At 44.6% G+C, this 27136-nt stretch overlaps 1 protein-coding gene across 1 annotated transcript; it reads left to right on the plus strand.

Moving 5' to 3' along the window:
• Nucleotides 1-10101: 10101 nt before the first annotated feature.
• On the plus strand, nt 10102-25348 carry BID (BH3 interacting domain death agonist). The gene is made up of 5 exons (XM_030321311.1): nt 10102-12845; nt 16832-17045; nt 20173-20312; nt 22481-22693; nt 23884-25348. The coding sequence occupies exons 1-5, from the start codon at nt 12834-12836 to the stop codon at nt 23893-23895; spliced, it is 591 nt and encodes a 196-aa protein (XP_030177171.1). The 5' UTR covers nt 10102-12833; the 3' UTR covers nt 23896-25348.
• The last annotated feature ends 1788 nt before the right edge of the window (nt 25349-27136 follow it).

A 27136-nucleotide genomic window follows, 5' to 3' on the forward strand; every position in this document is an offset into this window, starting at 1 on the left:
ACCCTGGAGGATGAAGTCTTCTAGTGCAGGAGTCTTGGCTTGCAGAAGGGCAGTTAATGACATTTGAGCCGTTCTCTTTTTCTCTGGTGCTGATCAGGGACTGTGTATTCCTTGGTGGTAGTACCCAGGATGCTGGCTCTGGACTCCCAGCTCCTGAGAAGCCTCACTCTAGAGCTGTGGCCATTGGAAGTCCTTTCTGTGGTTGCACCTCTGGTCAGTCTGGAGCTTTGGGGTGTAGTGCTGGCCTGGATGCTCCTTCAGGCCAGCTGCCCACCCTACTGGGCCTCCTATGCATAGGATCCGATTAGCAGCCCCTTGGTTGGGACACCTGGCTGGCCACCCCCACAGGCCATACAAGTCCTTGCCCAAAGCCACTGACAGGTTTGAAAAAGCTGATTGAAGATGGTGATAACATACAGAGCTCATTGTGGGCTAGATACATGCACAAAGAACTTTATGTGTATTAGGTCACTTGGACGTCACAGTAATCAGGGACTAGGTTATCATCTTTATTCTTCAGATGGGAAAACTGAGGCATGAAGTGATTAAGTAACTTAGCCAGGGTCACAACTGAGGGAGTCAGACCCCAGAATCCCAGCTCTAAGTATTATATTGCACTGCCTGGATTTCCAGGCTACTCCCTACCTCATTTCCCAAATTCGGCCCATCTACCCTCTGCACCTCTACACCGGTGAGACCTGAAGGGGCAAGGAGCAGAGAGAATGACCATGGCCTTTCTGGGGACTTCTCTGCTGTGCAGGCAGCTGGTGATGTCCGCAGGACAGGAGGAAGCTTCAGGGAGCAGCACCATGGACCCGCTGGGTGGGATTGTGCCCGGCAGGCTCCCCAGTTTCCTCTCTCTGGGGCTCAATCCTTTCTTTCCCCACCTTCCCCTCCTCTTCTCTTCCTGCCTGTTGTGGTCAAAATGGGGAAGTTTCAAATGAAAAGCAAACTTGATGTCTGAACGAACCATAAAGCAACCATCGAATTCTTGGTTGACTTTTTGTGTCCAGGGTCCTAGAAGCTACCAACTTAGAAAATGAGGAATGTTAACTAATTTGGATGTAAATTTAAAAAAATTTAAATTAAAAAAAAATTTTAGTAGCTATAAAAAAAATGAAGTGGTTTGTTTTAAATGACCCTCTCCCCTTGGTAATTCTATCAGCTTGGGTGTTGGAGAAGGGCACCAGGAGGTAGAGTGTTATGACCCCTCTGAGTCTTAGAAGTCTCTAAAAGGGGACCGGTTACTTTCAGACACACCGAGTGGCTGGACTGAAACTGCCCTGCCCCATAGATCGTGCGGCCTAGTGGAAGGATGTGGGCCGCGCAGAAGTGGGGCTGCCACTGTATGAAGAGAGGCCTGCCTTCTGGGCCCAGGATGTCAGGACCACCACAGAGATTGCAATACTTTGTGGCTGGGCTTCTGCCCCAGCTGAATGGGATCGCCAAGCCTGCACTTACTAAGCTCCTGCCATGTTGATGGCTATGCTGACCAGTGGGGCAGGTCAGCATCTGCCTTATATGCTCATGTGCTTAAAAAAGTCCCTTTCTTCAGAGTTAGGAAAGTGAGTGCTGAGGCCTGGGTCAGGGGCAGGCCAGTCCTTGGAGTTCCGAACACAGCATGGGGGGGGGGGTTGGGGGAGTGGGGGTCTGAGCTTTTATCTGAGGCCAGCAGTGATGATGTTGTTTTTCTGTTAGTGGGCATCTGTGCATATGTAGTTGGCTTAATTTGCATAACTCTCATTTTAATTCTTATGTGAATTCTGTGATGTGAATGAATACATAGATGTGAAACATCAGTGGTGGGGTGTTTCTCACGTGTGCTTGTGGTTAGACAAGCTTTCAGGTGGCCTCAGTCCTGGGTCTAGGACTGGGCCATGGCCGTGTCCCAGGAGCTCCTACTTAGATCTCCACACCCTCATGTTCACTGCCCCCCCTCCCCTGCACTCCCCTCCCCTGTAAGCCTAAGTGAAGGGTAAGAATCTCAAGAGGCAGGGAGTGTCACCTTTTACAAATGTGGGGAAAGTGAGGTCACATGGCAGGTTGAGAACCAGCTGTGACCTCTCTCTCTCTCCCTTTAGAGGATCCCTTTTGTGTGAGCCTCTTTTTTTTTTAATTAGATTTTTTTTTAAATGTTTATTTATTTTTGAGAGAGAGAGGCAGAGAGAGGGGGACAGAGGAGCCAAAGCGGGTTCTGCACTGACAGCAGCAAGCCCCATGTGGGGCTTGAACTCATGACCCATGAGATCATGACTGGAGCAAAAATCAGATGGTCAACCAACTGAGCCACCCAGGCGCCCCGGGAATTTGTGAGCCTCTTAAATGCTGCTGGGCCTCAAGGACTTAGGGAGTTTGGGGCTTTTCTGGGGTTTCAATTTGTCTTTCCAAGGAGAGCTAACTGAAGTCAGAGCTGGGGGACTAGAGTTCAGTTAGGACCTGGAGGCAGCAGGAGGACATGATAGGAGTAAGGGAGCAGGGGAGAGGAGGCAGCAGATGGGTGGAGGAGAGGGGCTGAGTCATGAAGGCACTTGGGAGGTGGTATACGGGTCGCTCCTGGGAGTAAGAGCTGGAGAGTGATCCAGAGCTGAGTAACTGGTCCTGTGACCATAACACCAGGCCTGAGGTCTCAGGCATTTGTGTGCCTGTTTGGGACAAGGCCAACTGGATAAATGAGTCACAGCACCAGCAACCCCTCTTGGCATTAGGGAGGACATTATTTATAATGGATCACCATCTGGGTAGTTAGATCTGTATCAGAAGGGCTGGGAGGGGCTCCTGCACCAGCAGGCCGCTCCTTGGAGACAGAAAGGAGGAGGCTGCCTTTGGGGTTCAGTTGGGGGAATCCTGAGCTTCTGGTGGGAGAAGGCATTGTGTTTGCGACTGCCCCCCCCCCCTTTCTTCTGGCCCAGCCACCTCTGTATGTATGGTAGTGGTGGGGGAGGAACGGGGTGCAGAGGACCAAGGCCAAGTTGCGCACTAGCTGGGCACCCTGGAATCAAGGCAGACCCTGCTATGGGTGAGGAGATAAACTACCCTTGACTAGAACTTCTTCAGAACTTTCCAGCAAGTATTTCCTCACCCTGTCCTGGAGAGGGTGGGGGCAGGGCTGTGAAGTCAATGGGCTGGCAGGCTGGTGGGCCTCTGGGACTGCGTGACAGCACAGCCTTGAGGAGAATGCCTCTCTTGCCCACCACACTTTCTTTGTCAACCTCCTCGACCCCCATCACGGAGTTCCTGACTGTGAGACCAGCTGGCAGCCAGGTGTCCATCACATCTCAAAAAGCCCTGCTTCTCCCTGGGGTATCTCCTAGGAAGCTTGGCAACATCCAACCTCCTAGACTCTTTCCTGGATGACTGGGGAGCTGAGTCCAGAACCCTTGGTGGTCACAACATCTCATTGGAGTGGTATTTATCAGTATGTAAAATGATTGCACCGATTATATTTTCACACCCTATACTGCTCCAGATGCAGGTAATCATCCTATTGCGTAGGTGAGGAGACAAAACCTGCTAGAACTTGGGAGGTGGGAGGGCTGTTGCTTAACCATGGAAGGCCCTGCTGGCTGTCCTCGCCCTCCTGCTCCATTCAGTTGCTTCACCTGCCAGCTCTGGCTCAGAAGGGCAGCGTGGGAGCAGTCCCAGGGTGGCCGTGGTCTGGGGTCTGACTTAGCCTTGGTAACATCCATTTTCTTTTCTGTGACTAAGCTGTAAGAGGAAGACAGTTAGGGGGTGTTGGAGGGAGAGGCTGTAGGACAGATAAAGGCCGACTTACACATTTTGGAGTGGACTCTGGGATGCCTTCTTGCTCCACCCAGGGTGCACATGTCTATCAGAAGCCCAGGGTTTGGCAGGGGAAGGGAAGCAGGAGACTTTAGGAGAGAGGCCTGTGGACCTGGGTGAAGCATTAGACGTGTGTGAAGGGATGGCCTGCATCATCTGGTAAAGAGGCTCCTGCCTCTTTATAACATCCTCCTTCAGGCTGCCTTTCTTTTAAAACACTTTATTGAGATATTTCACGTACCACAAAATTTACCCATTTAAAATCGTCCTTAGTATATTCACAGTTATTCCAACCATCACCACAATCTAATTTTAGTACATTTCAATAGCCCCGAAACTCCACATACATTACCAATCATGCCCTAGTCCCCCTGTCCCTGCAGCTCTTGGCAGCCTAATCCATTCTCTGTTCTGTGAATCTGTCTATCCTATAAATGGGATCATACGACATGTGACCCTTTGTGCCTGTCTCTTTCACTTGGCGTATTTTCACGGTTCATGTGTGTTGTAGCACACATCAGACCTTCATTCCTTTTTACAGTCAAAAAAATATTCCATTGTAATAGAGATAACCATATTTTGTTTATGGATTCATTAGTTGAACTTTTGGGTTATTTCTACTTTTTAACTGTTGTAGATAATGCTGCTATGAACATTCATGTACAAGCTTTTCTGTGGACCCGTGTTTCCATTTTTGTTAGTTATATGCCTAGGAGTAGAATTTCTGTGTCAGTTGATAAAACTCTGTTTAATTGTTTGAGGAACTGCCAAACTTTCCCAGAGTGGCTGCCTCATTTTACCTTCCCACCTGCAGTGTACGAGGGGTCCAGGTTCTCCATGTCCTTGCTCACTTGCTATTATTCATCTTTTTATTCTAGCCATCCTAGTGGCTTCATTGTGGTTTTGACTGGCATTCTTGTAATGGCTAATAATGTTGAGCATTTTTTCATGTGCTTATTGGCCATTTGTGTATCTTTTTATTCAAATCTTTTGCCCAATTTTTAATTGGGTTGTCTTTTCATCATTATTCTAAGAATCCTTTATTGTCAGTCCCTTGTCAGATAAATGATTTGCAAATATTTTTTCCCATTTTGTAGGTTGCCTTTTCACTTTTTTGATGGTACCTTTTCAAGCATAAGAGTTAATTTTCTTTTTTTTCTTTTTAAAAAAATTTTTTTTAATGTTTATTTATTTTTATTTTTATTTTTTTATTTTTTTTTTTTAACGTTTATTTATTTTTGAGACAGAGAGAGACAGAGCATGAACGGGAGAGGGTCAGAGAGAGGGAGACACAGAATCTGAAACAGGCTCCAGGCTCAGAGCTGTCAGCACAGAGCCCGACGCGGGGCTTGAACTCACGGACCGCGAGATCATGACCTGAGCCGAAGTCGGCCGCTCAACCGACTGAGCCACCCAGGCGCCCCAAATGTTTATTTATTTTTGAGACAGAGAGAGACAGAGCATGAACGGGGGAGGGTCAGAGAGAGAGACACAGAATCTGAAACAGGCCCCGGGCTCTGAGCTGTCAGCACAGAGCCCAACGCGGGGCTCGAACTCACAGACTGTGAGATCATGACCCGAACTGAAGTCGGACGCTCAACTGACTGAGCCACCCAGGCACCCCAATTTTCTTTTTTTTCTTAAAGATTTTAAAGTTTATTTCTTTTGAGAGAGCGCGAGAGAGCAGGGGACAGGCAGAGAAAGAAGGAGAGACAGAATCTCAAGAAGGCTTCACACTGTCAGCAAAGAGCTCCAACATGGGGCTTAAACTCACAAACTGTGAGATCATGACTTGAGTCAAAATCAAGAGTTAGACACTTAACAAACTGAGCCACCCAGGCGCCCCAAAGATTTTATTTATTTATTTATTTAAAAATTTTTAATACTTATTTATTTTTGAGAGAGAGTGTGAGAGGGGGAAGGGCAGAGAGAGAGAGCAAGAAGGAGACACAGAATCTGAAGCAGGCTCCAGGTTCTAAGCTGTCAGCACAGAGCCCGAGGTGGGGCTCGAACTCATAAACCATGAGATCATGACCTGAGCCACAGTCGGATGCTTAACCAACTCAGCCACCCAGGTGCCCCCAAAGATTTTATTTTTAAGTAATGTCTACACCCAGTGTGGGGCTCAAACTTACAACCCTGAGATCAAGAGTCGCATGCTCTACCAGTCAAGCCAGCCAGGCACCCTGTGAGTTAATTTTCAACAAGTCCAGCTTATCTGTTTTTTCTTGTATAACGTATTATTTTGGTGTCCTATCTAAGAAATCATTGCCTAACCCAAAGTCTTGAAGTTTTATACCTGTGTTCTAAGAATTTTATAGTTTTAGCTCTTACATTAATTCTGTGATCTATTTTCAGTTAATTTTTGTATATGACATGAGGTAGGGGCTTATAGATATCCAGTTGTCCCAGCACCATTTGTTGGAAAGACAACTCTTTACCCTGGTCTTGCCTCTTTTGTCAATGATTGATTAACCATAAATATTAGAGTTTATGGACTGTCATTGCTATTCCATTCATCTGTTTATCCTTTGCCAATTCCACACTGTCTTGATCACTGTAGCTTAGTGGTAAGTTTTGAAATTGGAAAGTGTGAGTCCACCAACTTGTTCTTTTTCAAGATCGCCTATTCTGTGCCCCTTGGATTTCCATATAGATTATAGGAACCATCTCTAACTTTCTGCAAAAAAGCCAGCTGGGAGTTTGAGAGGAATTGGATTGAATCTGTAGTCAGCTCTGGGGAGTATCACCATCTAAACTATAATAATTCTCCCAATATGTGAGCATTGTGTGGCTTTCTTTCAATGGTATTTGTAGTTTTCAGTGTACAAATCTTATACGTCTTTTGTTAATTGTATTTCTAAGAATTCTTTTTTTTTTAAAGTTTATTTATTTATTGGAGCACCTGGGTGGCTCAGTTGGTTAAGCGCCTGACTCTGGCTCAGTTCATGATCTCACAGTTTGTGAGTTTGAGCCCTGTGTCAGGTCTGTGCTGACAGCTCAGAGCCTGGAGCCTGTTTCAGATTCTGTGTCTCCCTCTCTCTCTGCCCCTCCCCCGCTCACACTCTGTCTTTTTCTCTCTCTCAAAAATAAATAAACATTTTTTTTAAAATTTATTTATTCATTTTGAGAGAGAGAACAAGCAGGGGAGGGGCAGAGAGAGAGGGGGACAGAGGATTGGAAGCGGGCTCTATGCTGATAGCAGACAGCCCAATACGGACTCGAACTCACAAACTGTGAGATCATGACCTGAGCCGAAGTCAGATACTTAACCAACTAAGCCACCAGGCACCCCAAGAATTCTCCTTTTCTTGATACTGTTATAAAGGTTATTTTCTTAATTTCATTTTTGCACTGTTTATCGCTAGTGTATAGAAGTACAATTGATCTTGCAAATACTTGTGTTCTGCAACCTTGCTGAACTCACTTATTAGTTCCAGTAGTTTTTTTAGTGGATTCCTTGGGCTTTTCTATTTGTAAGATCATGTCAGATCAGTATGTTTCAAAGCTTCTCAGTTGATTTCAGTGTGCCAGGGTTGAAAACCACTGGGTTAGATCAGTGGTTCCCAGGCCTTTGAGATGGAAGGGGAGGGGAACAGAGTAGTCAGAGCACTAGAATTTCTGAGGAATTTTCCTGAGTGTCTGTGGGTGAGAATGAGGGGCTGAGAGCTTAGACTCAGCCTAGGCACAGAGGCAGAGGGACCAGTATCCTAAACGCCAGCTTCTTCCTTTCCCAAGGAGGAATCCAGTTGGGCCAAGGGAGTGGAAGTGTGCCTTTTACAGAAGTGTGTTCTGGGTGAGGGTGACAACATCCTCCCTGCTGGGAGTTGTTAGAAAGAGCCCACGTTAGAACCCATAAGAGTCAAAACCCAAAAGAACTCGTCAGCGGGTTAGGGAAGCTGTTGAGGTCCTGTCGGGGACTGTGGAGAGGAACAAGTCTGGCTCTGAGCCACCCAGGGCTGTCAGGGCCATCTTTCTGGCTATGCCTGGACCCTGTCCACCCCAAGTAACTGGACTTCACCCCACTTGAAGGACTTTTTCTTACAGCTCTAGACTAGTGGTTTTATATTTATAAAAGTAGATGTGAGAACTGGCAGATACTTTAGAAATCCACATTCTCGGGGCACCTGGGTGGCTTAGTTGGTTGAGCGTCCGACTTCGGCTCGGGTCATGATCTCACAGCTTGTGAGTTTGAGCCCCACGTCTGGCTCTGTGCTGACAGCTCAGAGCCTGGAGCTAGCTTCAGATTCTGTGTCTCCTTCTGTCTCTGCGCCTCCCCCTCTTGTGCTCTCTCCCTCTCTCTTTCTCTCTCTCTCTCAAAATAAATAAACATTAAAAAAAATAAAGAAATCCACATTCTCTAGAAACTGGTTGTATCCTCTTACTAGTTGCTTCATTAATTAATTAGTGAGGTAAATGAAATCTTTGACACGTGTCCATTTTATCATTTTATATTTGTATGAGAGTCATGGTTTCACTTTTTTTTTAAATTACGCATTAGCAGTTTTGGAGGTCATCTACTGAAAAGCATGCCCAGTGGATTCACATGGTCTTTTCTTAGCTACCAGAAGCAGTAGCTAAGCAGAACGTTTGTTTGTTTGTTTGTTTGTTTGTTTGTTTGTTTGTTTGTTTTTGAGAGAACGCATGTGGGGGAGGGGCGGGGAGGGCAGAGGATCTGAAGCTGACTTTGTGCTGCAGCCTCGAGCCCAATGTGGGGCTTGAACTCATGAACCGTGAGATCATAAACTGAGCGAAAGTTGGATGCTCAACTGACTGAGCCACCCAGGTGCCCCAGAACTTTTTTTAAAATATTTATTTATTTATTTAGACAGAGAGGGAGAGACCGTGTGAGTTGGGGGGGGAGGGGCAGAGAGAAAGAGAATCTCAAGCAGGCTCCCTCCATGCTCAGTGTGGAGCCTCACGTGGGCTTGATCCCACAACCCTGGGATCATGACCTGAGCCAAAATCAAGAGTCGGGTGCCCAAGAGTTGGGTATTCAACCGACTGAGCCACCCAGGTGCCCTGAAATAGAACATGCTTTTTAACTTCACTGACTGTGTCTCTGTCTCTCTCTTCTCCCTCCCTCCCGGTCTCCCTCCCTCCCGGTCTCCCTCCCTCCCGGTCTCCCTCCCTCCCGGTCTCCCTCCCTCCCTGTCTCCCTGCCTCCCTCCCTCCCTGTCTCCCTCCCTCCCTCCCTGTCTCTCTCCCTCCCTCTCTCCCTCCCTCTCTCCCTCCCTGTCTCCCTCCCTCTCTCCCTCCCTCCCTGTCTCCCTCCTTCCCTGTCTCCCTGTCTCCCTCCCTCCCTCCCTCCCTGTCTCTCTCCCTCCCTCCCTCCCTGTCTCTCTCCCTCCCTCCCTCCCTCCCTGTCTCCCTCCCTCTCTCCCTCCCTCTCTCTCTGTCCCTCCCTCCCTCTCTCCCCCTCCCTCTCTCTCCCCCTCCCTCTATCTCCCCCTCCCTCTCTCTCCCCCTCCCTCCCTCTCCCCCTCCCTCTCTCTCCCTCTGTCTCTGTCTGTCTCTGTCACTCTCCTGACTTTGTGTTTTGTTTTGGCTTGGTTTGCACATGCAGATCAGTTATTCCCATTGGTGACAGCAGTGATGGAGGATTTGGCTGTGTGGTCTCATCAGGTGCTGGTCTTTATGGACTATTCTCTGTTGAATGAGGATGACAGAGAAGCTGGATTGTTGGACTCTTTTACACATAGGAATTATTGAGGACCCCCAAAAGCTTTTGATTAAATGGGTTTTATCTATTATATTTTCTGTGTTTGAAATTAAACCTGAGAAATTTTTGGGTGCTTGGGGGCTCAGTCAGTTAAGCATCTGACTTTGGCTCAGGTCATGATCTCACCGTTCATGAGTTTAAGTCCCACGTCGGGTGAGCTTGAACCCCACTTTGGGCTCCATACTCTTTCTCCTTTTTTCTCTTGTCTCTCTTGAGATTCTCTCTCTCTCCTTGTCTCTCTGCTCACTCACTTTTGCCCTCCCTCTCTCAAAAAAAAAAAAGTTAAAAAAATAAAACAAAATTTTAAAGTATTTGTTGATTCACTTGAAAATATCATTTCTTGTTGCTTATTAACAAATTTTTAAAAATACTGCATTTTAGGGGCGCCTTGGTGGGTCAGTCGGTTGAGCATCCGACCTTGGCTCAGGTCATGATCTCACTGTTCATGAGTTTGGGCCCCACGTCGGGCTATGCACTGACAGCTCAGAGCCTGGAGCCTGCTTCGGAGTCTATCTCCCTCTCTGCCCCTCCCCCGCTTGTGCTCCCTCTCTCTCTCAAAAAATAAATAAACATTAAAAAAAAAGAAAATAAATGCACATGAGTAAGGAGTGCAGTTTTTAAATAAAAAACTGGCCAGGGCCCCAGAAGGGGACATCCTCAAAGCATTTGTACAATTTGGATCCCCTTTCTTGGGTATTTTTTTTGTTTGGTTGGTTTTTTTCTCTAGAGCAAAAAGGAGAGTTCCTAAACAGCAAAGTTTTGACAGGAACATCCTAGTTCCAAAGGAGTCAGACTGATGGCCAGCACAATTCCAAGAGCAATAGTTCATACTCTCAGAAAGGACAAGACCTTAAAACAAATCCCACATAAAGCCTGGAGAGCTTGGACATAAAGAGAGCAGAGCCTGAAATCCAGGAGAGAACTTACCCTCAAACTTTGGGGTCACTGAGAAAGCAGTGAGGCCACTTGGCTTTGTGGGCACCCGGTCCCTGTTTGCTCACCAGCTGTGGAGCTGTTGGGGTCGTCTCAAATTTCCCACTTCTGATCATTAAATAATATTAACCTTAAAAATCGAACTGCCAGTGATTTCACCAGCAGCTGTGGATTTATTTGGGAATAGCAGAGAACTGTAATTTAGAACAAGCAAACTATGGCAAAACCATAGCAAGTTCACAGAGCAAAGGAGAGGACTGTGCTTTTCCAGAGGAAATTGGAAGCTGGGAGGGCTGTAATAAACAAAACAAAAAGCCCAATTGGATGAACCAGGAGCTCCAATTATGGTGGCTCCTCATTGGCTGGGCTGTTGCTGGGGGAAGAGGAAAAGCTTTCTTCCTCCTGCTGGGGTAATAACGATAGTAAAGTAGTGTCAGACTTGTAAGGTACCTTTGTTCCTTCTGGGTCTGCAATTCATGAGGAGCCATGGGGCGTGAGAGCGCCCCCTGCTGGCCTGCTGCAGCCATTCTAAATGAGGTTTCCTTTTATTTTCACAGTATCAAAGTCTGGAGGAAATCAATTAAATGTTTATGTTAATTATCTCTTGAGTGCCATCTCCCCCACATAGTTTCCTAAAGTTACTTCTTGAGAGAACAAGGTGGAGGCCAGCATTCAGTCCACTGCACCTTTACATTGTTAGTGGCTTGTGGACATCATTTGGCTTCTGTGGCCTTTTTCCTGAGGGGCATATTCTGTTTTATTCTTTGTCCCGATTCTGATAATGGTACCAGCTCTTGCCTCCTTCCCTATGGAGGGCCTGTGGATAAGCCAGCATCTGTAGGTTCCCTGTCTGTCCAAATACACCTGAGTCCTTTGCTCTTGGCCCCCTTTCCTCCCACTCAGCCATACCCAGCCATGGGCTCTGCCAGATTCCCAGTGTGAGGGTTAGGGTGCAGCCTCCAGCTTTGCACGATCTCTAAGGCCAACAGGAGCACCTGAGACAGGGGCATGGGCAGATCGAGAGTAACTGTGTCCCACAAATGTGCACGGCTGCCTGGTGTGGAAGGCATGTCCTCCATGCTGGTCTTGTCCTAGCCTCCTTTTCACGTGCATGTGGGAGCCCCACCCGTGCTTCCTAAAGAGGAATTGGTTGTCTGTTCTTGTTTTTTATCTCTTCTGTTTAAGGACCCAAGATAAAATTGCCAAATTTGGCTGTTTTTTACCCTACAAAATGATGATTTCATTTGGTTAAAACTAATATTGTGTGTAAACACACACATATGCAGGCAAGTACATTTTAAGATAGGATTATATTGTTGAGACTGTTCTTTAGAAACTTTGGTCTGTCTTGGACATCTTTCTCTACTGATGCACACCTAGATCTCTCATCCTTTTTTTTTTTTTTTTTTTTTATTCTCACGTTATATGTATTCTACTTCATGGGCATAGTTTTTTGAACTCAATTCCCAGTTGCCTTTTGTCTGGTCAATTGTTTATGATGGGTTATTTAGTTTGGAATATGTGCCATAGAGGACCTTTAATCTTTTGTGTAATTGTCAAATATATTCTTTTTTCTTCTTTCTTTCCTTTTTTTACCACCAAATGCTAGAAAACATTTTATTTCAAGGCTTCTTTTTTTTTAATATACATTTTACAAGAGCTCTTTCTGGATGAATGCTACTGAAATCATGTGGCCTCTGGAGAGAAATGGTCTGCCTCGCTGTCTCTTACTCCCCAAACCTAATTTTCTCACCCACCCGGATCAACACTGTACACCGCCTGCCTCTCAGCATAGTTGTGTGGAACAGAACGGATAACGTGAATGCTCTGAGAATGGCTGCACGCTGAAGTAATGGTTATGTAGTAGTCATATCAGTGGTCGTAGTAATAATAAAAGAGTCCCTAAAACTTGTAGGTATACTTATCAGCTAACTTTATTCTTGTAAAAAGTGTACTAGTGTAAGTATTTGCCTGAAAATAATTCATAAGCTATATTGCCCTATTTGCCTGATCAGTGAGCTCGGGGCGGGAGAGCTGAGCTCTGAGGTTGGAGGATTGATTTTGGGGAGCTCTCCATGCCTTGGCAAGTCTCTATAGTGAGGAAAACTCCAAAGTCCACTCACTTGGGCTGCTGCCCAGGTTCCATGCTGTGGAGAAAGGAGCAGCCTGAGTGAGTGTGGTTGGGATGGGTGAGGTGTGAGCCTGGCCACTGGCCAGGGCGCCTTTGATCCAGGGTCCAGGATGACTCCCTCAATTCTTTCCTGAGGGTCCTGGAAAGGGGTGTCCCTGCAGGGAACAGCTGACTACCCTGTGTGCATGTGTGTCCTTTTCCAGGTTGCTGACTTGGGACACCTACAAGGCCGGAAACCAGACAGAGCCCTGCAAGGCTGCTTGTGCCATGGATTCTCAGGTCAGCCCATGCACTTCTCCTGGAGGAATGCTTTGGGAGGGGGAGCAAGGGTGACTGGGGCCAGCTTGTTCCTTGTGTGTGTGCAGTCAGTGTGCACCTAGCTGACCCCTTCTTTGACAGCGCTGCAGAGAGGAGCCTCACATTCACAACTTGCTGTAGCACAGTAAAAAAAGAAATACCTGTTCTCTCTCTTCTTCTCTTCCCTCCACCTTGTGCCTGATCACTCACTGGAAGGGCAAGGCGGCTTTCTGATTCAGGACCATTTAGAAACTCTAGAATTCTTGGAAGCAATCACCCTAAGGTCATATAGGCCATTCCCCTGGCTTCAGTAGGATGGTACCTAAACTGCCTTGTCTGTACTTACCTTTTAATTAGCTGGAAGAGAAAATCATAGCCTATCCAATCAAAAGCTCTTTATTTATTTTCTTACTATAGTCTTTTTGCTTCCTTTCTTTTCCAAATTCTGTAGAGGCCCCTAGCACCAGAGGCTTTTCTGTGTCTACACTGTATGTATCAGCCTTCTCTTCTCACCAGCTATTGTGAGAGGTAACTGCAAAAAATCTAAGGATTTGATGGTTAAACTTAGTGGCCCACAGTTTCTGAATCCCTAAGCATAGCAACATCTGATGCCTGGAAGGTTCTCAATATATGCTTGTTAAATATCCTTCTAAAGGATGGAAACCACATGGTTTTTCAGGTTGCTAGCTGGAAGGACTGAGACATGGCGGGCTCAGCAGAGATGGTGGTTGCTTGACCAGGAGATTTCTGCAGATCCTCTTGTCCTGATGAAAGTCTGTTCTCAGTGTTCAGAATTCCCTTCCGTTTGGTGCCGTTTAAACCTGCCCACCATTCTTGTTGCATTCATTTTTTTTATTTTTTAAGATTTCCTTTAGTATTTCTTGTAGGGCAGGTCTACTGCTATATTTTTGTTTACTTAATTTATTTTTTTTAAGTAAACTCCACACACAGCACAGAGATCTCACGAACCAGAAGATCATGACCTGAGCCAAAACCAAGCTTAACTGACTGAGCTACCCAAGGGCTCCAGTTTTCCAGTTTTTAAAAAATTATGGTAAAATACGGGGCGCCTGGGTGGCGCAGTCGGTTAAGCGTCCGACTTCAGCCAGGTCACGATCTCGCGGTCCGTGAGTTCGAGCCCCGCGTCAGGCTCTGGGCTGATGGCTCGGAGCCTGGAGCCTGTTTCCGATTCTGTGTCTCCCTCTCTCTCTGCCCCTCCCCCGTTCATGCTCTGTCTCTCTCTGTCCCAAAAATAAATAAACGTTGGAAAAAAAAAAATTATGGTAAAATATACATAGGATAAAATTTACCATTTTAACCTCTTTTAAGAACACAATTCATTAATTAGCATTGAGCACATTCACATTGTGTCTCCATCACCACCATCCATCTCCAGGACTTTTCATCTTTCCAACTGAAACTCTGTTCCCATTAAACACTAACTCCCATCCTCCTGTCCCCATCTCTGGCAAACCCCACTCCACTTTCTGTCTCTGTGGATCTGACTATTCTGAGTCCCTCAGAGAAGTGGAATCCAACAATATTTGTTCCTTTGTGTCTGGCTTAGCATAATATCTTGTGTTTGTTTGTTTGTTTTACTATTATGGTACTGTTCATCCACATTTTAGTGTTCTTTGATTTTTTTTCTTTTTTTAGAAAAACAAAATAAGAGATTGGTTTGGATTTTGGAGTTTTTTTTTGGGGGGGGGTTGCCTTTTATTTATTTTTTAACTATTTGTACAGTGCTGGTTTTGCCAGGTTTGAGCACCTGGATTATCCCAATTTATCAAAACACATTGATGGCTTTCCATTTTTTTTCTCTGCACTGAAACTGATTTTATAGCATGAGAGTTATTTTTGCTTCCTTTAAATCAATTTTGTAGTATGTCCTTCAAGTTTTCCTAAGTCTTGATCATTTTTCTTAACATACTTTTTCTTGTGATTTAAAAGGATAAATAGCTATCAAATCTTGCATCTTCTGAGACATCCATTTCAACTTTTATCACTAGAAGATCAAAAAGGGTCATAGTTTTGTACTCAGTTTGCCACAAGCTCTATTTGTCCTTGGAATTAAATACTATCAGCTCCTGGGTGCCTGGGTGGCTCAGTTGGTTAAGCGTCTGATTTCAGCTCAGGTCATGATCTCACAGTCTGAGGGTTTGAGCCCCAAGTTGGGCTCTGTGCTGACAGCCCGGAACCTGGAGTCTGCTTCTGATTCTGTGTCTCCCTCTCTCTCTGCCCCTACCCCACTTGTGTGCTCTTTCTCTTTCTCTCAAAAATAAATATTAATTTTTTTGTTTAATGCTGTCAGCTCCTGAGCCCGCTTGCTTTTATCTTTCTTTCTTTTCTTTCTTTCCTCTTCTTTCTCTTCTTTCTTTCTTTTCTTTCTTTTCTTTCCTGAGCCTGCTTTCTGATTTGTGATGTAGTCTGGTCTGACATGCCCATCTAACAGTGTCTGTCAAACTGCTTTCCAACCACCTGTACTAAATGTTTGAGTTTGTGGTAATTCAACCCACAACCCTGCCCCAGCCTTCCTTTCTTCTCTTCTGGGCAGGACATCTCCTTAAGGAAGAAATGAAGGATGTTCTTGAGTTTCTAAGCTGTCTTGTGCCACCTGGCCTCATTATACAGTAATTATAAGGATACACCCCCCCCCCGTTTTTTTTTTTTAGTTTATTTATGTATTTTGAGAGAAAGAGCAAGCAGGCGAGGGGCGGGGGGGGGGGGTGGGTAGAGAGAATCTCAAGCAGGTTCTGCTCTGACGTGGGGCTTGGCCTCAAGAACCATGAGGTCATGGCCTGAGCTGAAACCAAGAGTTGGACACTTAACCAGCTGAGCCACCCAAGTGCCCTGGATTTTTCCCCCTTTTAAGGGATAATTCTGGAGAAGTAAAAACTGGTTAACAATACGTTAGCTCCTTATTTTGTGCATTTTATTTATTTAAAGCCATTTGCCCTCTAAAAACTGTCCTAAAAGTTTTCTTATTTTTTTCTAATGAAAAATATTCAGGACTTAGAAGACAGAAATAAATATTACAAGCACCTTCATCTTCTTCTGTTGACCTTCTCTTACAGTCTAGTATGTGTGTTTTACATTTATTTGGGCAAATCTCAGTATCCCCAGGCTTCCAGATGATTCCCTCTTTCATCCTAGGTCTTTGATTGCTCTGAGCACCCCTGGCTGCCACGTCTGTGAGTTTTCACCTTTGTTTGCCAAGAACACCATCCCAGATGTATTCGGCACACTAGAAATGTCCCTCCTGGCTCCCAGAGTACAGATGTCCCTCTTGGCCCCCAGAGCTCCCCTGCAAGTGTTGCTAACGGTTGGAGAGCTGGCAGGCAGAGACCACCAGCCTCTCACATTAGAGCAGGAGCCATCCCCCTATATGAAGCAAACCAAGCCTACCCAAAGGCAAATGTTATCTGTGGTCATTATTACCCAGTATTTATGGAAAATTTGCTGGTTGCACAATACCATCTTGGCCCACAAAGAAGATTATGAAAGAATTTCTAACTGCTGGATGCGTAGCTGGTAGGGTGGGCTGAAGTTGGTAAAAGACACGTGAGAGTTAGCATAAGCATGTAGATGTATAAGGATGATATCTAAGTGATGATATTGGCTGACTTACCTAAAGCAGCCTTTGTACCTTCCTCCTCCGAAAGTAAGCTCACCCCAGCTCAATGTTTTCAGGATGTCAAGCATATGGTAGATGAACCACCTTCTGCAGGATTGGAGCTTCCTCTTTGGAATCTACAGGTGGTGTTGCTTAAAGCAGGCTCTGCAGATTTGGCCTCTGCCCACTGAGTCCTCTTGTATGCACAGGGTTATTCAGATATCTTGGGCCAGTGAGGCTATTTCAGGCTCAGCTACCCTCAGAGCCCTTTTGCCAAGCTCAGTTGTAGGAAGGGCCTCTGGTCCTGGACTAGCTTCCCACAGGTCTCCTTGATTTGACTCCCTTTTCATCTTAGGTCAGCAATGGTTCAAGCCTCCAGGATGAGCGCATCACAAACTTGCTGGTGTTTGGCTTCCTCCAAAACTGCTCCAACTATAATTTCCATAAAGAGTTAGAGGTGTTGGGCCGTGAACTGCCTGTGCCACCAGCTTACCTGCAGGAGGACCACGATGATGGGCTCCAGACAGATGGCAACCGGTGCAGCCGCTTCTTGGATAGCGAGGAGACAGGTACCTAGCATAGCCTCCTCTGCCCCAAATCTGGGCTTTGCTCTCTCCACTAACTTTTAGGGAACTTAAGTCCTGGAAGGAACCTTTGGACTCAGTGTCCACCTACGTGGTTTCAGTCCACTGCATATGTTTGTGTCATATGGTTGTTTGGTTTGTACCTCATGACTCCAGTGGAGCAAGACTCTCTAGTTTCCAATCAGTTGAAATCCAGTCAGTTTCTTTATAATGATTCTTTGAATCTGTATAGTACCTCACACTTTCACTTTCATATGTATTACGGCATGATTATCTACAACATAACTAGGGCATTGAAGTATTCTGAACCTAATTTCCAAGTGAGGAAACTGAGGCCCAAAAAAGGGTCAATTACAAACCCCAAGTCAGGCAACTACTGGACACAGTCCAACCAGGTCTTGGGCCAGGCCTGTTTCCTTAAGCTGGGCTCCATCATCCTCTGCTGCTGCCTCCCAGTATATCATGGTTTCGAGGCTTTCTTCACTTTTCCTCACCCACATCCCTGTGCTGCCCTTCCAACCTCACTTTTTACTCTTCTTTGTCACTGGTGAGGCCTCCACAGAGGGAGGCCATTCTGAACTCTAAGGCTGAGGGAACAGGGCTGGGAAGCAAGATAAGGATCAGCCACTCCAGATTTGGGCTCAGAACAGTGGTTCTCAGTAGTGTGCACATTGGAATTCCATGAGGAACATTTTCAAAATGCATAGTCTTTGGGCTTGACTGCAGCTGTCTGAACCAACATGTTCTAGGGTGGAAGACTCTCAGGTGTTTCTGGGGTATATGTCCTGGTTAGAATCACTGCCAAAGGGACTCTGAGGTCTTGGACCCAGTCCTCACAACCTAGCCAAAGGACTGAAATCCTGCCTCCTGCTGCCCAGATATTTCCTGGCATAAGAGATTGCACTGCCCTCTTGTGGCCATGGGGGAGACCAACAGCTGATCCAGCTTTTGGACCTCCCGCTCTATGTTAAATTGAGTGGATGGGGGATATGGCAGAGTTCCCCCACTAGCCAGGGTGTGCCAAAGACTTCTGTGCTTTAGAATCCAGCTACTGTATCTCCTGGGTAGCTCTAAATTTGAATAAGGGCAACTGGCCCCCTTTGGGGAAGGCTTAGGAGGGGGTGAAGGGCAGGAATGGCTTTGCTGTCAGAAGCTATGGCCGGAGTAACTGTAACCAGAGGCTGTCCCCTGGGCTGTCTTTTGCTCTTCTGCACCATTCCTTGCCCTTAGACTGCAAAGCCTGGCTTAACTCAGTGTCCAGAGTGCTAACCATTACACTATGGAACCCCACAAGCCTGGCTTAACTCAAATGGCATTTGCAAAGGTACACTTAACTTCACTGCTGGTGGAAAACTAGCGTGTAGATTAAGTACCTGATGAGATTTGGAAGCAAAAGGCAAACTAGAGGCTCTGTACACCACAGTTTCATTGGTGAATTCATTTACTCAGCTGGACACTGAATCCGCCACGGCTCCTGAAGTTGCCACAATAAAGTGGAAAAGCACAGAGAAATCAGTGAGGCAGAGTCAGTATAGTGGGAGCTACGGAGAGCATGGGTCCTCCACAAGGGATCAGGAAAGACTTCACAGCTATAACTGCAGTTGAGCTGGGCTATGGAGGAAGGGGTACATTTTGGCTCTTTGGAAACTGGGAAGAGGGAATGGCAACAGCTTAAGCAGACACTTGAAGATGAAAAGATTGGGGTCTGTAAAAGGTACTGTGAATAGTTGTTTGGCTAGAGTGTTTGGAGGGAATAGTGGAAGTTATGGTCCAAGTTGTTTGGAAGCTAGGTTGTAGCTTGTTACTTGAGCAAGGTGTGAGCACATGAATGAGTAGAGATCACAGAGATCACAGAGATTCAAGGATCACAGTCAAGACCACAGTAGGCAGTCTAGGGCAGGTGAAATGCTGAAGGCACAAAATTTAAGGAGGAACTGTCTCCAGGGGCACACCAGGACACTTCACCCTCTCAGTGCCTTGCTTGCCAAAGTATATTGTGGAGAGTGGAGAAGGGCCTGGAGGGCAGTGAGAAGGCTAAGAGGCTACAGATGAGAGCTGATGGAGAATCCACACCCAGGTGGTGGCAGTGGTAATGGTGGGACAGACGGTTGTATCTGTGAGATAAGATTTGACAATTGCTTGAGGATGCCTGCAAGGACTGGGGAGATTGAGATTTCTGTCCTGGGTAAATAAGAACCCGGAGGGAAGGTGCAAACACAGAATATAAGATTTAATGGGAGAAATAACAATGGCTGGCATTTATTGATTACTTACTAGGAGCTAGGTACAGGATCCATTCATTTACACATTCATTAATTTGTGTAGTTGTCTGTTGAGCCCTACCGTGTGCCTTGCATTGTTTTCAGTGCTGCATATTTGGCAGTAAACAAAACAGATTTAAAAATTGGAGCTGTTAGGAAACTTACCTTCTGGCAAGGGAGTCAGACAAAGAACACGGACAGGTAAAATATATGGTGGTAGTGAGTGCTGAGGAAGGAAAAGGGAGGGCGACGGAGAGGGCAGGTGGCAGTGCAAGTGGCAGTGTTAATAATCTCGGACAGAGTGGCGTTTGAGTAGACCTAAAGGAAGAGAGAGAAGGAGCTGTGTTCTCTGGTGGCAGATGCAGGGCTCTAACTCAGTCTAACAGCAGAGCCTCTGCCCTAATACCTTCTTAGGCTGACACCTGTTATATGATGGGGTCTAGAACTGGCAGCCGTGAAGCTTGCCATCAGATTCATGCCATGGCTGCTCAGAGTCATGATGCCTTGCAAGTCATGGATGCCCTTGCATCACTGTCTTTTTTGTGGACAAATGTTGACTCTTTGCAGGGTGAGGCCCACTTCTCCAGTCTTCTGCTCATTTAGACCCTTTCCTGGCCCCAGCACTCCACCCCTGCTCCCCTGACTGCACCCAGGTCCTCACATAGCAGCTCTAGTAGAATGGAGCATGTGCCGTCAGCAAGCCCACCATGGTGAGCTGTGGAAGCAGGAACTAGCTTTGTTCCAAAGCAGAATCCCTTTCTTTTTCTGGTATGGGATGGATTGGGAGGAGGGGTCAATCAGGACCATTTTTTGAATCTGCTGTGTCTCTGTGTCCCTGCCTGAACATTCAGATTCTGAGAGTCAAGAGGAAATCATCCAAGATATCGCCAGGCAGCTCGCCCAAATCGGGGATAGGATGGATCACAGCATCCACCCAAGAGTGGTGAATAACCTGGCAATGCAGTTTATGAATGTGAACCTGTCAGAAGAAGTAAGTGAGAATATTCACCAGTGCCCTTTCTGGGTTAGTCAGGAAGTGTGAGAACTTTTTCAGTTGTCAGGTGTGTGTGTGTTTTTGTTTTTGTTTTTGTTTTTTAATTCCAATGTAGTTAACATACAGGGTTATATTATTTTCAGGTGTACAATATAGTGATTTAACAGTTCTATGTATTACTCAGTTTTCAGCACGATAAAGTGTACTCATAAGCCTCTTCACCTATTTTACTTATCCCCCCAATCCACTTCCATCTCTGTTAACCATCAGTGTGTTCTCTATGTTAAGAGTCTGTTTTTTCATTTGTCTCTTCTTTTTCCCCCTTTGTTCCTTTGTTTTGTTTCTTAAATTCCATATATGAGTGAAATCACATGGTATTTGTCTTTCTCTGACTGGCTTATTTAGCTTAGGATTATGCTCTCTAGATCTATCCATGTTGTTGCAAAAGGCAAGATTTCATTCTTTTTTACAGCTGAGTAATGTTCCATTTTGTATACACCACATTTTCTTTATTCATCTATCCATGGACACTTGGGCTGCTTCCATAGTTTGGCTATTGTAAATAATGCTGCAGTAGACATAGGGGTACAAATATCCCTTCAATTAGTGTTTTTGTATTATTTGGTTAAATACCCAGTAGTGTGATTAGTAGGTGGTAGGGTAGTTCTATTTTTAACTTTTTGAGGAATCTCCATACTGTTTTCTACAGAGGCTGCATGAGGTTCCTTTTTTCTCCACGTTCTCATCAACACCAGTTGTGTTTTTTGTTGTTGATTTTAGCCATTCTCACAGGTGTGAGATGGTATCTCATTATGGTTTTGATTTGCATTTCCCTGATGATGAGTGATGTTGAGCATCTTTTCATGTGTCTGTTGGCCACTGTGTCTTCTTGGAGAAATGTCTGTTCATGTCTTCTGCCCATTTTTTAATTGGATTGTTTGTTTTTTCGAGTTATAGAAGTTCTCTATAGATTTTGGGTACTAACTCTTTATCAGTTATGTCTGAAAACCTCTTCTCTCAGTCCACAGACTGCCTTTTAGTTTCCAGTTGTTAATTAAAACACCAAGGTCTGTCCTTTGTCTCTTATCAGACAAACCAGTGTCCAGTGAGGTAATTCAGTGCCTACAAAACATTGGAAATAGAATCATAGCATGGTTAATTGTCTTTCAGAAGAATTAACTTACTTGGTATTTAGGAAACCTGAACCTTAAGTCAGAGTTAAGAGTTTGATATAAAACTTTCCAAAAAAGATTAACAAAACATATATGACTCTTCCAGGACTAACTTATTCTTTCCTCAGTTTTAGAGAGTTGAATAAAAATGTGAGTGAGAACATCAGGTCACTTACCACATGTGACAAGAGTGACATTTTATTTAGCCCGCTACTCTTAACTTCATGGTTAAAATCAGTATAGAGCTTCTGTCCCTTGCGGGTACTGTAAACTAGCTCCTCTAGCCTTCCTGAAGGAACTTAGTGGGAGAGATGCCCCAAGGCTGTCAAATCTATGGCTACATGAGTTTGGAGGAGGGGAAAGATTCCATCCTGGAGCTGCAAATGCAAACACCCCTCACTACCCAGAAATGTGTCTGCCCTCCAGGGCAGCTTCCTGCCTCCAGGAAGGTTTGTCCCCTCTGGATCAGCAGCTGTCATAGCCGTGGTATTGTTCTGCCTCGGGTCCTCTCCCACAATGTTGACTTAATTTTGCATATGAGTTGATGAGCTTGAAGGTCCTTAAGAGTCTGGTGGTCTGTGGTGTGCCCCTGCCATGTAGTGAGAATGTCATGTTTAGCCCGCTTCATCTCCTTCCGGTAGCTAGGTCTGCACTGGTAAGATAGGTCTAAGACGTCTTGGGTATTTAATTAATTCTTTACTTTAAGTGCCTTAGAGGCAGGGAATGATTCATTTGTCTAATGTGAACACACACACTCAAGATGTATTTGATGAATGTGTGTCCAGCTATGGGAACTGAGCTCAGCCTACCCTTTCCATTGCCTCTCCAAATTAAATTGTTTCTCACTCTCCTCCAGCCTCCTCAGCTGTTTAATAAGTTCTTCCCTCAAAATGAAAGCATGCTTCTTCCTACTTAACATTGGTGGACTGTTCTCCTTTCCGAGGGCAGAATATTAGTGAATGAAGTTTCACGTGACCCTGTGTCTACCTGCAGGACAGAAGGAAGCACCTTGCTGCTGCACTGGAGCAGGTCCTACAGACTTACCCGAAGGACATGGAGAGGGAGAAGACCGTGCTCATGTTGGCCATGGTATTGGCCAAAAAGGTGGCCGATCACACACCGTCCTTGCTCCGTGATGTCTTTCGCACAACAGTGAACTTTATTAACCAGAACCTACTCACATATGTGAGGAACTTAGTCAGAAATGTAAGAACCAGTGATGTCAGCTCCTTGGCATTTCGCTGAATCCTCTTGGTCTCTGCCTGCTCCTTCTAAGGTCTGGAAACACAGCAGAGCTCTCTGCTGCCGGGCTTCTTTCATCCTTTCTCCCCTGCTTCTGGTGACCAGACCACACGAAAGGGACCTTGCTACTCAGGTAGAAGGTGTGGCTTTGCTTCTGTGAGAAAGTTGTGTTGTAGAAGGTGGTGATGAGCACCCCTTTGAGCTTCATCAACTTTATTTTTAAGACACCCTGCTATCAGAGCACACTGCATACTCTACTCTTGCTAGGATCCAAGTCATACAGTGTAGGTTATGGGTAGAGCATGAGAGAATGTGGTGGGAGTGTCCCCAGCTGGGCTTCATCTGCCTTCACCTCCACCTCATCACAAACATAAGTATAATTTACATTTAAAAACATGTTTACCAAAAAGGATGTTGGGGAGAGATGCCAAAATGGATAGTCAAAAAGGGGGAAAAACTATCTAAAATCTTGCCCAGAAAACCTGTCCAAGATATTAAAAGTCACAATTCTTCATGATGCTGCCTAGGAAGAAGGGCCAGACAGGTAGTAAAGTCTGTTGCTTCACTTTAACTGGAAATTAAGTGGTTGTATCTTATCTGTAAGTTTAGTGAATGTTTGGGATTTTGTGTGTCAGAGGCATTACTCAGGCATCTAACCCCTGATGCCTTTCTCTGTGTGCCATGGTCTTCATTTATGGCAGCATTTTAAAACAGGAGAACGAATACAAATCTTGAAGCTGAATTGTTGGGAGAATGTAAGCCTGAGAAAGTTCGTAACAGCTTTCACCAACAACCGTCTAGCTGGACAATAAGTGGGCAAGATGTCAACAGCTGTCTGTATTAACAGCCTCCCGAATACTGAAGGGCTGAAACAGAATCTTCATTCCTTGGACCAAGATGCTTCTTAGCACCAGAAGTGATTCAATAGATGTGAATATCCAGATCTCAGCACCTTGAAAGCCTATGTCTTTGCAATTGCTCCCATGTAGCAAAAAGGAGGATGCAGCGATCTAAGGATGACAGGGCTCCAGAGAGTGTGTTTTGCACAACCCCGGCTTCACATCTATTGATTGTGGCACCAGAGTCCTTAAGTACTAAATCCTGGTTAGTGAATCAGACTGGCTAATTCTGTCTATTTTCCTTTCTTGCTGCAGGAGATGGACTGAGTGGACAACTCTGCAAAAGTACAACTGGTTAAAACTTGATATGGTGACAACAGTACACCTGCCTCCAGTGGAGATGGAGCCATGGCTGTGTAAACAAAGTTCTTAGAGAAGATAGGCACGAAGTAATAGCTATTTATTTCTTACTATTTTAAAGATGATGTTTTAAGCAAGTGATTCATTTAGAAACTTTACCTTAACATACTTGAATGAAAATGTCAACTTGCACAGATTTGAATGAGTTTCATACCATCTTCCAAATCCACTACACACTGTGCCTTTATCTTATTTCAGCTGTACGGGTCTTCACTTGAAAATTAAATTTAAGAACAGATTGTAAGGCAGAAAAAAAGGTTTTTTTGTTTAAGAAAAACACCCATGTTTTTTTGTTTAAAAAAAAAATACTGTTTATTAAAGTGCAACCTTGAGGTGGTGTGACAGCAGGCAATATGAGGAGAGTAAGGTCTGGAGACGGATGCACTTACCCCTCACAAATGAAAAATTCCTCTCAATGTAGGGCACACCTTGATACTAAGGAAGTTAACAGTCTTCCCATTTAAAAACCAAACAGTACAAGAGGTTCTGGACTAAAGTTCTGTACTCAAACAATGGGAAAATCAGGCCTCAAAACATGATTTTTTTCAACTCGATTTCCTTTTGAGTTAAGAAGGACCACAGGCAATTGAAAGGTGTGGAGATCATTTAAGGACCCACGTCAGCCACAGCTTCCAAAATCAGGTAACCAAATGCACCTTTTCTTTCCAAGAAGTCAAGGCTCTGATAAAAATTTTAAGCTGATGCAGTACCAGAAGGTACTACATACAGCCCATGGGGGAATGTCTGTTAATAATCTTCCATTTTCATTTTCCTCCCATATCCCTCAGCTTACCCTTGCCCAAGAAGTGATATCTGAAGAAAACAGGTTTCTAGCCATAAAGATAAAACAATAGTTAGACTTTTAAAAATTCAACAGTTGAGGTGGTTCCCTTTCTTAGAGACACAGTCAGAATGCAAGTAATAACAAAAGTAAGTCACTTAGGTAGTGCCAAAATAAACCAGAGAGAGCTTACATTTAGAAACAGTGCCATACTGGTCTGTTGTTCCCAGCGATAAGCATTTCCTAGGATTCTGTTTAAAGGTACAGTGGTGGATGCTGGGTCCATATCACACACATTAATGTTAGGCTTACCAGTAATACCGTTGTTACTATGAATAGAACACTCTGGGAAAGGATATGAACAAGAGTAATAGGTACTAAGAAATACTTTCTTGTTACCAAAAACACTTTTCTGTTCCTTGAGAGTTTAATCAGAAAAGAAATATGACTGCATTGTTCAGCATTAAATACATACCACACTAGGGCTGGGCCTCAATCTACTATCTGCAGTATGTTGCAAATACTAAAAGCCGTGCAGTAAGAAGGCCACCATTTGGAAATAAACCGGTAATGCTGTTATGTTTTGGAGTGGACTTTTTTTTTTTTTTTTGAAGGATTCATATCACAGTGGAAACAGGTTGAATCACACATATACATACATACCCACTCATCCATACTTGTATCAGTTCAATCAGATTCTCACTAGGGGTGGGGGGACACTTTCTTCTGAAAGGAACAATTTAAATACAAAGTCAACTCTAATGGAAGAAAAAAAGAGCTCTAAAAACGACAGATAATTCCAGACTATCTCTTATAATACAACTTTTCACATCTTTATCTGCCAGTTTTGCTTAAATTGATACAGTAGGCCACCATTTTCATACAGCTTATACATACGTGTTGGTGTAAATTTCTTCAGACCAAGTTAGACTTTCTCAGCCATGAGGCAAAATTATCACCTTCTTGTCCCCAAACCAGCATTATGAAAAGAGTCCACTGTATCAAAAACGAATGTTCCCAGTCTTGAGCACATCCCAGCCAGAATGACTGAGACCTATCCTGGAAGTTGGTGGATTTTACTCGTCATGGATATAACAAAGTTTTTTTAATTTAGAGAATTTCATCCTGTTTTTTTAAATATTTGAATTAAGCAATGGAAATTCCTTGGTTAAAGATAAAAAGTTTTCTGGGGCACCTGGGTGGCTCAGTCACTTAAATGTCCAACTCTTGATCTCAGCTCAGGTCATGATCGAACTCACATAGTTCGAGCCCCGCATTGGGCTCTGTGCTAACTGTCTGGAGCCTGGTTGGGATTCTCCCCCTCTCTGTGGTCTTCCCCCTCTCCCCCCACTCACACTCTGTCTCTTTTAAAATAAGTAAATACGTTAAAAAAAAATTCTTGCCTCACCTCTAGCAGCTTAACAAGGCTGGATTCTTAAATGAATAAAAAGTAAAAAGCTTTCTTCTCCAGAAGCTGCTTGGCATATCTGAAAGTCAGGTGGATTATCTGGTATAGTCAGAAGGTCAAATCATTCCTGATCTCACCACTTAGGATCCAGCACTAACTGCTGAGATGCTCAGGGCTACCTTAAAGGGTCATAGCACCAGAGCCTTTTATTTTCCAACAGTTTCACTGCTGACTGGGAACCTGAATATGGAGTGTCCTTTGAATGCGAAGATCATGTTTTCAGAACCTGAAGGCAAAGCAAATAAGTGTGTACCTATCAAGACCCCAAGATTATCTGAAATCCCTCTGAAGTCCAAGGCCTAAGATTACCATGTGAATACAAAGAGTCGTCCATCATTAATCTTCAGATCTCACTTTATTTCAACCTCCAATGTATTCTCCCCAACACACTGCTTCTAACAGCACAATTCATAGATTTGAATTTTATTCTTTTCCCCTGATGAAGAGTAGACTGGCCAAAAGGCAGATAACAGGAGGGAAAAGGAGGAGCCAGAATAAACCACAAATAAGGTGAGCAAATCAGAGTTGTTAGGAGAGCTAATGGAAATTCATACAGAGAAAGTAAATACATGCACTTAAGTAAAATGCCTGTGTTACCAAAATTACCATTTAATTCCAGTAATTTTGAGGAGATGAGAGCATTAGAACCAATAATAAATTGAACTCAGTCAAGGAATGAGGTAGAGAGAGGCACTTTTAATGTAAAGGAAAAGAGAAATGAAAGCCTAAGATAGCTGGAAAAATACACAAATTCTATCTTTTCCTTTGGTGCTGGCCAAGGACCAACCTATGTAATACAATTGTCTTGCTAAAAATCAGGACCCAAGTTATTCCAGACTCCGTTAACAGGGAAGATTGTATTTCAACTTCCTTTTATTCCTGGAACAAACAGTAGTAAA

Source organism: Lynx canadensis, chromosome B4, assembly GCF_007474595.2.
Source record: "Lynx canadensis isolate LIC74 chromosome B4, mLynCan4.pri.v2, whole genome shotgun sequence".
NCBI lineage: Eukaryota > Metazoa > Chordata > Mammalia > Carnivora > Felidae > Lynx > Lynx canadensis.

What these genes read in the sequence shown, in the direction of transcription:
- BID (XM_030321311.1), top strand. An exon ending in CTTGGATAGCGAGGAGACAG is followed by an intron (nt 17,046 to 20,172) that starts GTACCTAGCATA and finishes CTGAACATTCAG; the next exon opens with ATTCTGAGAGTCAAGAGGAA. An exon ending in ATGTGAACCTGTCAGAAGAA is followed by an intron (nt 20,313 to 22,480) that starts GTAAGTGAGAAT and finishes GTCTACCTGCAG; the next exon opens with GACAGAAGGAAGCACCTTGC.